At 35.1% G+C, this 15,451-nt stretch overlaps 3 protein-coding genes and 1 non-coding gene across 5 annotated transcripts; 1 reads left to right on the forward strand and 3 right to left on the reverse strand.

Annotated features, from left to right (window-relative positions):
- Nucleotides 1–2: 2 nt before the first annotated feature.
- Nucleotides 3–3,239, reverse strand: LOC126666607 (protein MAINTENANCE OF MERISTEMS-like). 2 transcript variants are annotated; one of them, XM_050359426.2, is made up of 6 exons: nt 3,115–3,239; nt 2,204–2,477; nt 1,704–2,117; nt 901–1,445; nt 405–815; nt 3–324 (listed from the first exon to the last, which is right to left on the reverse strand). In XM_050359426.2, the coding sequence occupies exons 1-6, from the start codon at nt 3,151–3,153 to the stop codon at nt 151–153; spliced, it is 1,857 nt and encodes a 618-aa protein (XP_050215383.1). In that variant the 5' UTR covers nt 3,154–3,239; the 3' UTR covers nt 3–150. The 2 variants fall into 2 exon arrangements, with proteins under 2 accessions (XP_050215383.1, XP_050215384.1); XM_050359427.2 differs by having other exon boundaries at nt 2,204–2,472; nt 3,115–3,223.
- Nucleotides 3,240–5,865: 2,626 nt separating this feature from the next.
- Nucleotides 5,866–6,294, reverse strand: LOC126669719 (self-incompatibility protein S1-like). The gene has a single exon (XM_050363264.2). The coding sequence runs from the start codon at nt 6,292–6,294 to the stop codon at nt 5,866–5,868; it is 429 nt and encodes a 142-aa protein (XP_050219221.1).
- A 4,507-nt stretch (nt 6,295–10,801) lies between these two features.
- On the forward strand, nt 10,802–10,873 carry TRNAD-GUC (transfer RNA aspartic acid (anticodon GUC)). The gene has a single exon. It is a non-coding gene; the product is annotated as a tRNA-Asp (tRNA).
- Nucleotides 10,874–11,000: 127 nt separating this feature from the next.
- On the reverse strand, nt 11,001–15,421 carry LOC126666641 (uncharacterized). Its single transcript, XM_050359472.2, has 7 exons — nt 15,227–15,421; nt 15,042–15,134; nt 14,623–14,760; nt 14,460–14,549; nt 14,051–14,200; nt 12,131–13,725; nt 11,001–12,039 (listed from the first exon to the last, which is right to left on the reverse strand). The coding sequence occupies exons 1-7, from the start codon at nt 15,287–15,289 to the stop codon at nt 11,151–11,153; spliced, it is 3,018 nt and encodes a 1,005-aa protein (XP_050215429.1). The 5' UTR covers nt 15,290–15,421; the 3' UTR covers nt 11,001–11,150.
- Between the last annotated feature and the right edge of the window lie 30 nt (nt 15,422–15,451).

Below are 15,451 nucleotides of genomic sequence, written 5' to 3' on the forward strand. Positions count from 1 at the left end.
CGTAATATTTAAAAATGTTCATGAAATTGCATAAAAACAAACACGTACATAATATAAAAAAATTCTCTAGAAACTAACATCTAAAGAAAACAAGTCCATAATCAGAAAAAAGTACTAATATTATAAACATACAACATATACTAACAACACTCAGTCAGCAATGCGCCAAGCGGCAATGATTCTCTCCAAGTCCGTGCTGGCCTCCTCCGTCTCAGTCTCCAACTCCGGAATGCCGTCAAAGTCGCAGTGCTGTCTATGTTGGCCGGTAATCGTGCTGACTTTTTGGATGAAATGCTCGTACCTCGTGGTCACCAGTGTCATCCACTGTAATACCACAAATAGACAAGTAAATTCAATATGTTAAATATATGTAATATTCACTAAATTATAAAATGAAAACTTACATAATCGTTGTTGCTGCGGGGAGGATGTCGTCGTGGAACATCTCTGCCAGGAAGGACACGGGGGTGCGAATGGCGCTCGAACCAGTCCAGGTAAGCTGGATGGCATCCTCCAGCAATAACGTGGGCTTCCTCAAATCCCATTAACGGCAGCTTGTACATGACCGGAAAAGCGTTCCACATGTCAACCGCAATCGTCACACTCATGTCCACAGAGTACTTGATTGACTTCCAGGACCTAACAGCCCCTATTGGCCGACAAATTGGCACAGGTACAGTCTGCACATAACCCAGCTGTCGCAGCACCCTAGACGGCATGTACGGCTCGACAATGTCCCGGTACGCTATCCAGCCATAATATGCAGTGTGCTCTACGGTGGCAGCAGGCTCGCCGCCAAAAGGGAGCCATGTGATCTGTTAAAAAATTACAAAACAAAAATTAAAATATAGCGATCGTAATAAAATAAAATTTAACTAATAGATTAACAAATTTACATACCTCCTCAGCAGTCAGCGTGTCCAAACGAGCTCGCAAGGACCGAAGTCGGGTGGCTGAGCAATCAGACGCAATAGCACTCCAGCTAGAAGCTCGAGGAAGATGAGACTCGATCAACAACCGCTCTCGCTGGGGCCGGAAGCATGGAAAGTACTCATAAATCCATGTCTGCAGCAGTGTCAGACAGCCAGTCAAACCGGAGCAGTCTCCTCTCGATGAGATTCCAAGCTGCCGATAGAGATAAGCTAGTGTAGCTGATCCCCAGGAAACTGTACTCGTATCTGTGACTCCTTCCCGCACCTCCCATATGGTTGCAGGTCTAATCCGATGGCCACTCTTGTCAGTGAATAGAGTGCAACCTAACGTCAACCAGATCCAGGCTATTGCCTCCACCTCTGCAGTACGGTCACGCCTACATAAGCTGATGATCGACTCAATCAGCACACCTCCCTGGGCAAAATGCTTGCTCGTCTTACTCACAAGATCCTCTGGTGAAATACCTAAAATCTGTACGCAGTAAGCCATCAGCTGAGCCTTGTTCGGCTGACCTGAAAACATAATTTCGCAATTTAAATTAATATCACGCAATAGGTACAGTAAATTTCTAGAAAAAATTGGGCAGCACTTCCCCTAAAAATGAGCATCACCCATTTTTCAGGGAAGTCCTGCAAAGAAATTACAATTGGCAAACCAAAACACAATCCACATTAAACAACTAATTTGTCTAAATATTTTATTAAATAACCTAAAACAATTAACTTATTCTAAATAACATTAAATGTAAAAAATATAACAGAATATCGCACCTGAAACCATAGCCCCAGCAACTGGAATCCGAAGAATATGCCACACGTCATGTAATGTGATGGTCATCTCCCCGAATGGCATGTGAAAAGAGTTTGTATCTGGCTGCCATCGCTCCACAAATGCAGAAAGGAGCGGGATATCCAGATGATCAAACATGATAAACGGGAGATGTGATATCTCAGTCCCGTCTATCAGCACCTTAACCTCCTCTGAGGCCGTCTCATACCACTGTCTCAGCTTCTTCAGAGCTCCATGTCTAGTCTGACACTTCAGCACGCCTCTGTCCGCCCCATCCCATAGCCGAGAAGCGACATGCCCGAGAAAACTAGGAATAACAGTGTCATCCTCGGGTCCACCAGGTACTGGACCAGTAACGGTCCACACGTCAACCTCTTCAGGTCGTCTGTTCGACCCTGAAAGTAACAGTAAACATAATTAAATTACATTTAATTTTTTAACAATATTATTAAATTAATTATAATCATTTAATTATATTTACCTGATGACGAGTCGCCAACGAACCGACCACCTGCACCCTTTTTCCGTTTAGAAATGTAAATTTTTTCACTTGGCTCGTCCTCTGGCTCGTCCTCTGAGCTCACAAAATCATCAGACTCTCTAAGATCCTCAACAGAAATGCGGACCTCATCGGGAGAAGTATGCGCTTGTTTCTTCCGTCGAGCCGAGGCAGAAACTTTACGCGTCGTAACGTGACGGGCTCCCGATCCCCCTAATTCTGGGGCCAAAAACGTCTTCCCCATACGCTTTCTGCCCTGCAATTATAATAATTTAAATTATAGAAATAATATATATTAAATTAAATAAATTTGTAAAATTATTTAATTTATTTCAAATAATTATTTATTTTAAATTTTTTTTTTTTTTTTTAAAAAAAATAAATTATATTAAATTACGGAACGGGCGTCCGGCGTCCCCTCCGGAAGAGGGGACGCCGGACGCCCACGTCTCCTCCGGAAGGGGGGACGCCGTTTCCGGCGTCCCCTCTTTCGGAGGGGACGCCGTTCGTCCCCTCCGGAAGGGGGGACGCCGAAAACGGCGTCCTCCCTTCCGGAGGGGACGCCAGCGTCCCCTGTCCCCTCCGGAAGGGGGGACGCCGTTTCCGGCGTCCCCCCTTCCGGAGGGGACGAATGGCGTCCCCTCCGGAAAGGGGGACGCCGTTTTCGGCGTCTCCCCTTCCGGAGGGGACGCCGCACGTTCCCTCCGGAAGAGGGAACGTGGGAAATCCACGTTCCCTCTTTCGGAGGGAACGTGGGATTTCACGTCCCCTCCGGAAGAGGGGACGCCGGTTTCCGGCGTCCCCTCCTCCGGAGGGGACGTGAAATCCCGTTTTCTATTTTTTTAATTGTTTTTTTAAAAAAAAAACCGAAATTAATAAAAAAAAATACTTACCGGAGGTTGTCGATTTCTATCTCGTTCCAAATCCGACATTTTCGTAAAATATGAATTTGTGAAAAGTTGAATGAGTTGAGAGGATTTAGTTTTTTTTTTATGAATTGGTTATCTATTGAAAATGTGAAAAGGGTAAAATTGTCCTTCGCCTGTGCGGTGCTAAGTAAAAAGGGGCGGCGAATAGCAATCCAGTATAATTATACTATTTAGAAAAAGATCATTTGTAATTTTTAAATATAATATTAGTTATATTTTCATTTTAATATTATTTATTTAGATGAATTACCTAATGAGTACAGGGGTTGAGATAGCAATGGCAGTGATAAGATTTGCCAGGCACAGTGGAAACACTATGTATTGGAACATTGCAGAGATTTAACACATCCTTGTTTCCTACACTTTAATTAAAAAATTATACTGCATATCATGATTTCCTCTTTCAGATTTGTCGTGTATGCTTACTAATATATATATATATATATATATATATATATATATATATATATATATATATATATATATATATATATATATATATATATATATTAGAGGTGTTGAAACGGGTTTAAGGATCATGTTTGTGTCATATCGACTTATTTTGTTGATATAGAGTTAATATGAATACGATTCATTCAGTTATCGTATCAACACGAATATAACACGGAAAAAAATATGTGTCAACACATATGATATATTTAAACTGGTCGAATTTAAAATTATACTAACACAACATTGTTAATTTATTTATTTAAATAGATAGAATATGAGTAACACAAATACAATATATTTAACATATTTATTAATGTGTTGGGTCGGGTTGATAAGACACTACACGGTATATGATATGTCTTCAGTTGTATTATAAATAGATTTGAGTATTTATTTCCACACGAAACATTTTAAATCGGTTGGATCGGTTTTTCATCTTGATTCAATTATTTCAGTTTGATTTTTATTGAAACTTAACTGAGTATTTTTATATTCAAAATCGAACAGAACTGGACTTATACTATAATTTATAATATCAAACTAGACCGATCTAAAGTTATCGGTTTATTTTTTTTGGATCGGTTTTTGCACACCTCTAATTATATTGCTTTGGAGTGATTTGTCTATATCTTTGAAAGGTACAATTGGAGAGAGTGAGTGTGCTTTTGGTTTGATGGAAAATGCTTTATATAATAATAACAGATAAATAGTAAAATGGTGACACTTGTTTTATCATCAATTTATTGCGTCCATGGTGCTTCATGACTGACTCAAATCAATTGACCCACCACTCATATTTTGTTTTGGATTGAGACCAACTTGATCAACAAAATTAATTTCATTGCCTATCTCTTACAATGTCACCAAATTTGGATAATAGACACTGAAAATATTCAAATTATTATATTTTTTTTACTTTAGCGACCAATTTTAATTCGTTTTAATTTAATTATTAATTTTAATCTCTATTTAGTTTTATTATTAAATTAAATTTAATTTTAACACGAGGGTTTTCTGTAAAATGCTATAAAGCGATAGTAGAGCACCGACCCCAATTTTATTTTTTAAGACGTTGGGAGCATATTTGAATCTTTCTTGAGGCTCACTTGATCATATAGACAAATCTTAGGGGTATCAATACCCTTTTCCCTATTTTTAACTTCAAAAAATAAGTTTGATTTTTTTTTCATTTGTTGAGTATGATTCCTTGATCTTTGGTCTCATGACCGTACAGAGATGGCTGTTAAAACCCTGGCCAAGAAGCAAAACAAGTTGATGCTTGATCTTGACCTAACAAATAAAGTTAGAACGATATATATGAGACCAGACCAAGTTCATGTGCAATAGTTGCACCAGATTTTTACTGATACTGACTACTCAATTGCCTGGATTAATATGTGGGATCAAACTCAATGCTTTAATTAATAATTTTTGTTGGTATATATCGCTCGGAACCGAACATAGGATTACATAGAATAACAAAAGAACTTCAGAAAGTTTTTAGAAAATACTTCATATTTATGGTTCGCAACCAAAATATCTAATTAAAGAACGAGTCTTTGGATTTAACCACATTGTAGTCGGTTGAATTAATTATGCTAAAGTTTAAATTTTGGGGTTTCTAATTAATATGATACTTCCAGCAAAAAAAAATTAATATGGTGCGGTATATAGTCAAAAATATTTTTTTTAATGAATGAGTGTATGTATTAGATAAAAAAAATAAGTGGTAAATATATAAGAAACTTCACTACTCTGGGTGACAGAATACAATCTGAATTTCTTCAAAAACCGGCCAAGAATAAGGGGTGTTTCTACCATTATTTTGTTTTTTATAAAGTAAATCTTACTTGATCTATTCATCATCGTCAGATGAATATTATCTATCATCTTCATCCAATGGTGAAATTAATAAAGTAGACTAAAAACAAAGTAACCGTAGAAAACGCCAAGAATAAGTATAAGTTATTAGTTCGTTTCTAAAAAGATCCGACCAACAACATGCAATAGCAAAAAAAAAAAATTTAAAAGACATCAATAAAGATAAAATTATATTAATCAAAAACATTGTTTTTCATGTAGCAAACAAACCAAACATGACCTAATTATACTTTTCTTATCTTACAAAGTACAACTCATCATTTTTCCTCCAACAACTTTGCATGAAAACCACTATAACATAAACTAATATATATTAAAAGTAGTACAAAGTTTTAATTATTTTTTTAATTTTAAAATTAAAAAAAAATAGAAAAAAATAAATTAGGACCAAGAAAAATCTTTCTTCCAATTTACTTCATCGTTACTGAAATAAAAACCATCTTCAGTGACCAACCAAGAACATTTCTTGAAAAGACTGCACCGATAAATATCCCTAGGGACCTTAAAGGCGTCAAATTTTCGTCGCCTTTCATCCCATTTCATGGTGCATAAATAATGATTCGTCCCCCAAAAATTGGTCTTAAAACTCCAACTGAAATCGTCACCCTCCTGAAGAGCCCGCCCGCCGAGTTCGTCGCCATTGCTGCTGCACCAAATTACTAGCGGCAACGATGAGTTGTTTCTGAAGCCATTGACGACGCGGACGTCGTATTCTATACCCGCAAAACGTTCTGGTTGATTTAGTGACATGAAAATGATACATATGGCGACGAAAAATATTAGAATTAGAATTTGAGTTCTTTTTCTCATCTTGATAGGTTTTTTGTTGTTGTTGTTTTGAAGGAAATGAATTAGAGAGTGAAGTGTGGGGTTTTGACCTATTTTTATAATTTATTTTCTTCTGTTTTTGTCAAAAGGATCGTTTATATTTTGTACTATGTTTGTATATAAAAGGCAAAAAAGGAAAACAAAAAATATGATCTTTTTTGGATGCTAAATTATTGATTGAATCTGTACAGATATTTTGGGTTGTTTCAAGGATTTTAATTCCGAATTTAATTTTATGTAATTAATAATATTAATTACATTACCTTGCCATGTTTCGGTAATAGTTTGTTTTGGCAAAACCCTATTTGGATCCATGTACTTGTCCATTTTTGGCATTAAATTCTTGTATTTTTAATTGACAACATTCAGTCCTAACATTTCTATTTTTGTAAACATTAGGTACCTTTGTCCTGTAAATTAAGCGTGTGTATTTTACGAGCTGTTAGTGCAACTAGAATAAATTGAATTATTTTTAAAAAAATATATAATTTGATAAAGTAAAGATTAAAAATGTAATTATATAAACATAAAATATATTTGACGGACTTAACTAAATTTTTTTATCTGAATCGACACTTTTAACTCCTTATATGAAGAATGACCTAATCAATGTATATAAAATTAAAAATATAGAAATTGATGGATATAATGTCAAAAATGGGACAAATACAAACCATATATGTATTTTGCCTTTTGTTTTCTATAAAAAGGAGCTATCATAATTTTATTTCAATGGAAATTAATTGCTACAACTATATATTGCAAAATGTTTCCTCTTTCTATAATTTTGTGACGATAGTCTAACAACTTTAATGACGTGTTATAATATGATAAATTTAGTACACGAATAACGCGGTAGACTGGATCTACCAAATAATTTCTCCAAGATAATATCAAATGATTAACTAAAAATAGCACTAATGATTAAATTGGATAAGACCGCTCGTAAAATTCATGAGTATGCAAACTCTATCTCTACTGCATGCATTATTCTTAGGCTAAACATCATAAACTGCATGTATAATCAATTTTAATTTCACTTGGTCCTTCAATAATATTTCACAATTAAATAGTCCTTTAATTATTTATTTTATATATTTATAGTCTTTTTACGGCGGAGCAATATAGAGATTGTAGAATAGGTTTTTACGGTGGAGTAGTAAAGACTTTATGCACTTACTACAATTAGTACCCATATATGGAAATTCCACGTTAGTCGTTGTAATTCTGTTATCCTAATTAAGTAAGTTTTCAAAAAATTATCTGGCTATATTGGATTTAATTTAATGCAAAACTTAAAAAATTAATGTTATATATGGTATATATATATATATATATATATATATAGTTTTAAAATGGCACCGTTTGAATTTAAAAAATTTGAGATCCATGAATAATCCATAGATTTTACAAATTTTTTCTTTTAGATTGAATATGAAATCCATATATTTATAGGAATATTTTTGTAGTATAAAAAAATTAAAACAATCCATTACTATTATTTAACTATTTCAGTTAAATTTTAATATAAATTAAATTCATGAAAAAGTTCCACCGAATCAATTAAGTCGATTTGATTTAATAATCTAAAAGAAATAATTTTAAAAAAGGCTAAACCTATTTTGGGTAGTTAAATTATACAATTTTGGTTTATTAGGTTCCTCAACTTCTATTTAATTTTCTTAGATCCCTAAATTTTTATTTTTTGTTCATTGGGTCCCTAAGGTTTTGTTTTTTTTATTGGATCCCTAAACCTTCATTCTTTAGTTCATTTGATCTTTAAATGGATATCCGTTTAAGTATCTAAAGAATCCAATGAACAAAAAAACGAAATTTAGAGACCACAAAATAGATTTAACCAAAAAAATTTGCTTTCAACAACATGGAGCTAATGCATGAAGATGTGGCCTCAAAGAAAGATAGAATCAAGTGGTTACTAAAATGGAAGCATATCATACAACATTTTTTACTATCTGATAAGGATTTATGATGAATTCCATTTAAAAACATGATCAATTCACTACTTTTTTAGTGCCCACTTTATACAATCAGGATGCATTATTTTTAAATGGCAAAATGCTTTTCTATATATATTCATTAATTGTTAAATATATTTTTAAAATACAATTTAAATTTCTTGGTTTGTTAAATTTTACTAATCGAGACAATATATTTAATTTTTAATTTAAATTTATTTTCAAACACATATATTTATTTCAAATTTAAATAACTTTTTTTAAACTGAAATTCGAAATTAATTGTGTGAAATAATCATTTAAAAAACTATAAATTTATAAAAATATTATAAGTGTTGGGTAACATTCTATCAAGCTCATGTGTTCAATTTCTCTGCAATCTCTTTCTTCGATTATCAAAAATAATATGTTAAAATTGATGAATTAAAATATCCAATTATATTTTATATATTTGATAAAATGGAAAAAATAATAGATATAAATAATTAGTTTTCTTTTTCAATTAAATATAAAATTATAATCCTTTCAAATTAATTGAACATTACATGTTATAAAAATTAATATCCTCTCAAATTAATTGGTCGAACATTGTCTATTGTAATTTGAAAAGTATAAATTGATTAGTTTTTTTTTAGTTTTTTTTATATTTAAATAACAATTTTTCCTCTCAACTTGTAAGAAATGATCAACTAACACATATATTAACTTTATAGAAAATCAATCATAAAATTAATAATTATAGTCAATTAATTCTATTTTGACAAATTAGCTAAACTGTCAAAATGGGATTTGACTATAATGATAATCACTAATTTGATGACCGATTTGTCCATAAAATTAATTTATATGCTAATTACTCATTGCTTATAAATTGAGGGGCAAATTACTACTTAAGTTATTAATTTGCTACAGAGAGCGGAATATTCTATTATTTTTATAGCAAGATTTATATTTTATTTTTATCTTTATTAGTTAATTTATCTACTTATATATGTTGTTGGATCCGGCCCAGCCCAAGAAGAGTTTTATTATCCTAAACTTAATATTCGATCGTCGTCACCATTTAACTGTAACCCCCCACAGAAACTAACTCTAACCGTCATCTTCCTTAAATCAAACAAAACAGTCCTTCAACTCTACTTCAAAACCATTCAACATGACTCGCAAATCCAAAAACTCACGTAAATCTCTTCAACTCTCCTCCAAACACGACTACAATTCCGACAACACTTCCCCATCTCAATCATTCTACGAATCAGACGAAGATTACAACAATTCAGAACCACCCTTAAATATATCAGACTCCGCCGCCAATTCTACTCCCAACACAGACCAATTATCCTTAACCTCTCGTGTCGAAACCCGCCCGGACAACACTTACATCAACGTTGCACCACTGCCAATCTTCCATGGAAATCCAAACGAATGCTGCATATCACACGTAAGCAGGTTCATCAAAGTTTGCAGAGCAAACAATGTTTTTTCCACCGATACAATGACGAGAATCTTCGCAGTCACGCTCGAAAGCGAGGCGGCTTTATGGTACGATCTCAACATAGAACCGTACCCTTCACTTACATGGGAAGAAATCAAGGTATCTTTTCTAGAAGCATATCATAGAGTTGAAGTAGTCGAGCAGTTGAAGTCTGATCTTATGAGTTTGAACCAAGGCGATGAGGAATGCGTACGGTCTTATTTCTTGAGACTACAGTGGATTCTGAAGAGATGGGAGGGTCATGGACTGTCGGATAGTATTCTTAAGGGGGTGTTTGTTGAGGGGCTGAGGGGTTGTTTTAAAGAGTGGGTGATACCGCAGACGCCGGAGTGTTTAAACGAGGCGTTGAGGTTGGCTTTTTATGTTGAGCAGGTTATGAGTGTGAGAGGTGGGGAGAGTGTGAAGTGTGGGTTTTGTGGGGGGTTGCATGAGGAGAGGAGCTGTGTTGTTAGGGAGAAAATGAGGGGTTTGTTTAGGAGAAGTCAGGAGAAGAAGAGGGCGATGATGGGTTCTTTGGAGACTGGGAATGAGAGTGATGAAGTGGTGAAAAGTGAAGGGATTGGGAAGAGTCTGAGGCGGTGTCAGTGTTCGAAGCATCAATGTGGGGTGAAGAAATTTGAGGGGAGTGATAGTGTAAAAACTAGAGATTCTGCTGTAGAATGATGGGTTTGTGTTTATTTTTCTTTGTATTGTTAGCCATTTTTGGTATGTAATGTTTTACTTTTCTTTTCAAATTTTGGAATATTTTGTATGTTTTAATATGAATCTGATAAATTGAAAGGTGTTGATTGCTATTATCGTTTTTGCAATATTTTGTTGATATGAAAGCATAACGATCAATGGATTTCTGAGTTGTACAGCAGTGGTGGCAGATGTACTAAGTAATAATAGTTTCCTAAAAGATCTTGTGGAATTATGGTCTTCAACAAAATGGTCATGGTGAGATGTGAAAATGAGACCACAACTTTTACCAAATTCACATTGAACAGCAGAAATATAATATAACTCACATCAAGTTGTCGTTGTAGTATAGTGGTAAGTATTCCCGCCTGTCACGCGGGTGACCCGGGTTCGATCCCCGGCAACGGCGCATTTTCATTTTTGCTTTCAATTTTTAAAAGCCCATCATGCCTTCCCCCATCAAGTCTATAAGTTAGCTTATGGAAATGAACCTCCTGCAATTTCTATTATAATCACAAAAACGAGTCATCAAATTGGAAAATCACATCTGTTTTTTTTTTTTTGAGAGGGAATATCACATCTGTTAGATTAAGTATTTACTTACATGTACCTATACAATTGAAGTAGTTTTTTTGTTTTTCTAAGCCTCGAAGAACAATACTTCAACATACAAGCGAAAAGTATAACTATTCATCGGTCAAGCTAATAATGCGAGTAATGACATCTTGCAGTTGAGAAAAATGAGTTAAAAACTTATCATGATGTTCAGAGGAATCCATCTGATTCTGCTGCCACTGGGAAAGACCGTCGCCGATCACCTTCAAGCCGCTCTGGAGTATTTCCACTCCTTTGCTGATTCCATCAGGAAGTTTCCTTCTCTTGTTCGATTGGAGGTCGACATCAGTTTCTTCACATTCCATGGCCTCTATCTGAATGCTCGCAACTCTCTGAACCATTTCTTTCAGTACCGCACCTTCTTTCATAAGCAACTCAAGCTGCTCAAAGCTAGGATCAGCGATGAGAAGAGCTGTTTCCTTCTCGAGAAATGATTTTAACTCGGACATAAATCTCTCCACATTTGTGTCATTTCCGGACATAACATCATAACAAAGAGCTGCATTTTGGGGCACAAATCGCCAAAGCTCGTTGCAAGAAGTACGAGCAGCAAAGTATCCAAATGATGCAATTGCGAGATGAACTAGCGCCCAGTGTCGTTCCTTGAATACCATGTGATACAACTCCCACACGGCACAGCTTTTTGCACAATCATCCTTTTCCGATATCTCCATGTCTCCAAGTCCTCCCATGTAAAGCGCCAGATACGGTTTGCATTGATACAACAGAGGATCAGAGGCGGCTGGCCCTGAGATAAACAGGTTTTGAAGCTCCAAGATTACTTCCTCCATCTCATCAGATGTATATAAATGCTTTAAATTCGAGATGATCCCCAGTGTCTCGCTTAAAAGCATGTGATAATGTTGTTTCATTGGTTTATCCACAGCACTTTTCAAGTTGCGAATTGTTGTAACTAAAAAGCTGAGGCTCTTCATGTCAACATCAGATATGCTAACTTGTCTACAAGACATAAAACTTGGCATCAAGAACAAATCATTTGATCTCAGTTATAAAATTGAATAGCCATACAGAAAAGAAGTTGGATACTTACTGTGACTGCAGCGAAGCCGACAGGGCAAAAACTGGAGTCGCCGATAGACTCGAACTGCAGGCAGTCGACAGTTTGTTACCAGAGGTTCCTATGAAGGTAAAATAATCGGTAACGATTTTCTGTTTAGCAACACTCCTCAAGTTATCTGACATTACATTCAGTGGAAAACCTTCCAAGAGCAAGGCTATATACATGACTGATGACAATTGAGATTTGTCATCACCAACGACTGAACGATAGACATGGTCCACCATAGATGAAGACCCATTTGTAAGAAGCAAGCAGATAATTCTTGCTATTTTTCTCAGGGGAGAAGCAGGAATATGAACTGATTCTGGAGATGCCAGTAGCTTCATTAAAGAGAAAAATTTATTGAGAATGTTATTTACCATGTCAGATTCAGCATGACGCAGCAAAAAGCACCAAAGTTCCATTATAACCTCCCAGCAAAGAAAATGTGGATGGAAAAGATTCTCAAGCAGAAAATCCTCCAACTCCATCCAACCAGAAGTTGAAGATACCAAAATCATGAAAGTTTTTATTGCATCCACGACGGAAGAAAAAATAGGCTGCCAAACCAATTCAGCTGTTTTACCAGAACCATATGCTACAGGTATTTGCAAATCAAGAATTGAAGAATACACCTCTTCATTAACTAATACATCCAAAACCCACACAAGCTTTCTTGTTATATTGTTCCGTATGTCTTCCTCGAGACAAACAGAATACCTGAGCAAAGTATGAAATAGTGCAACGCGACCAAGCAGCAATAGCCTATCTTGAGATACAGATTCGGAATTTGCAGAAAATGTTTTATCCACGGAAGTTATCTTATAAAAACTACTTGAATCACCATGACTATAATTTGAGAGGCATTCATCCGTGAACAGCCAGTCCAGAAGTTCAAATTTTTGCTCCTGTTTCACTTCAGCTGAATTCAGTAAAGAAGTAAGGAAATCCATGGAGGTCTTCTCTAGAAGTTCGGAGAACACTTGACTTGCAGTATTCAAAAGCTTTTGAAAGCTTAGTATAATCCTGAAGGTTGAGATCATGAGGACACAATGTGCCACCTCCCTGTAAATGAGTAATGCTTGACATGGATATAAGGTGGATAATTTCATCGCATTAATGAGGTAAAATTTAACTGGAAGAAATGTCCTTCTACAATCAGTTGTAGAAATGGTTTCCTCCACCGAAGACCAAGCCATGGATGTACGTCTAAGAGGTTCCTTGACAAGTGAAATTAGGGTTATAAGAATATCTTGCACGCATACCCTATCAGTTAGCACTTGCTTGCCTTGCTGAAGCAAAGTAACCACACCTTTCCATGACACATTAAGAATCGTTACCAAACTTCCACCGTCATTTGCTGCAAGAATGCCTAGTTTATATAAGTTCTCTATAGTGCATTTTGTGATGTTTATAACATGATTCCTACAGTTGTCCAATATAGGATCTATGCTGCTCTCTTCCTTCCCAGATCTTCCACCGCAGTTATCCCAATTCACAGCTAGGAAATACTCCTTGCACAGTCTGATCACAGCATCAATCACCATTTGTGCAGCCTTCAGTACTTCTGAGCCACAACTGATTCTCTGCTTGGAAAAGTAAAATATACATTATTAATTTATTTAATTCTGCCAACTAAGGAGCGGAAAACTGTTTGAGCAGATGACATGATTATTTATTTCAACAAAAACTTTTTACTTTTCCTGCAAGCTCATCATTCGTAATTTAATAGGTTTACGACCTATATTTTTCATAGCTGTAGAAGATTTATCAATGAGGTTAATCTAGCAAATTCCATTCTTTGTATAATTTTTTTTTAATTATTTGGAAGAGGTTCAAAGAGGTCAGCCTTTATCAGGTCAGAATTAAACAGGGATTAAAAAATTTGAAGCAAAAACAAAGCATGGCTACCTTAGCTTCTGATACTACATCCTTTGTAAAATTTAGCTGCTCCAAAACGAATCTTTCAACAATAACTGCAGAATCAACGTCAGTTGATACAGGGTATCTTGTCAAATTGATCAAAATGGACGCAGAGAGGCTTAGAAATTCCAAAAGCAGCTGCAGGAAAAACAATAATGCTTGTCAAAAAGATAGTAACATCTATCAAAAAGTTGGTGCATTAGTTCTGTGCTTGCTGTTAAATAAAACAAAATCGATCATGGAAATTTAGTTGCAACTTCTCTAACCAAAGATCAGCATATCACAGATTCACAATCCATCAAGACTAAAAAACACTACAATCCTAACAAATTCGCAATAACAGAAAAGCAGGCCGACATAGCATAACAATAATCCTGTTCTAGCAGATCATACATGCCTGAAAGAAAATGCCACTATGTTCTTCTTCTTGAGAATCAGCAGATGACATAAGAGTCATTTTCAAATGCTTCCCGCACCATAGGCTTGCCTAACAAACAAACATTTAGTTTAGAAACTAAACCACACCATTTCACATAATGTAACAATAACAAAATTTTAACCTTAGTGCCAAGATCAGGAAATTGTAGCAGTAAACATCCCGATAAGTCCAAATCTACATATTTCGAAGCCACCTGAATTATAGCTTTGTTTAACAAACACTGTGATACATCCAAGCAAGTAAACTCATCCCAAAGTGTCTTTCACTTATTGTCAAGGAAAAACAACATATTATAGCATATCAAAAACGGTTATTAATTAATCACTTAATCAGGACTGGATGTTTCTGAAAAGTAACTTCACAAAATCTAAATTTAGGTCAATTTGCTAACATTTCTATGTGATTTCATATACTAAACTAGAATTTGATGTTTCTGAAAAACTTCACAAAATCTAAAATTAGGTCAAATTGCTAACATTTCTATGCGATTTTTCTGAATTGAAATGAATAACTACAAAAACTGAATTAGCAAAAGGATACTGTGAGAGAATCAAAAACTAACGCGACGTCGGATTTGTCAGGTAAATCTAACTCAGTGAGTTTAACAATCAGCTGAACCTGGCATTCTACTACCTGTAAACAAAAAAAAGTGCAGGTACTGATTAAATTGAAAAAAAAAACATGCATTGACTGGATTATCTTTCAAAATTTAAGCTGAAACTTACTTCTGAAGATTTGATGGCTTTTAGCAGACTGTGTAAGTCGCTGTTAGAGTTCGGTCTCTCCATTTTTGCTGAATATTTTTTTCTGTTTTAGTCCCTGCGTTATGATTTTTGATTTCCCGCGTCTTGGAGGAGGGATTAAGCTGAGATTTGGATTTCGGGGTTCCAATTATGGGCTACAATTTTTGTGGGCTTTAAGACCTTGCCGAATCCTTCTGTTTCGAAGTT

The sequence above is a fragment of the Mercurialis annua genome, linkage group LG2 (genome assembly GCF_937616625.2).
Source record: "Mercurialis annua linkage group LG2, ddMerAnnu1.2, whole genome shotgun sequence".
Taxonomy (NCBI): Eukaryota; Viridiplantae; Streptophyta; class Magnoliopsida; order Malpighiales; family Euphorbiaceae; genus Mercurialis; species Mercurialis annua.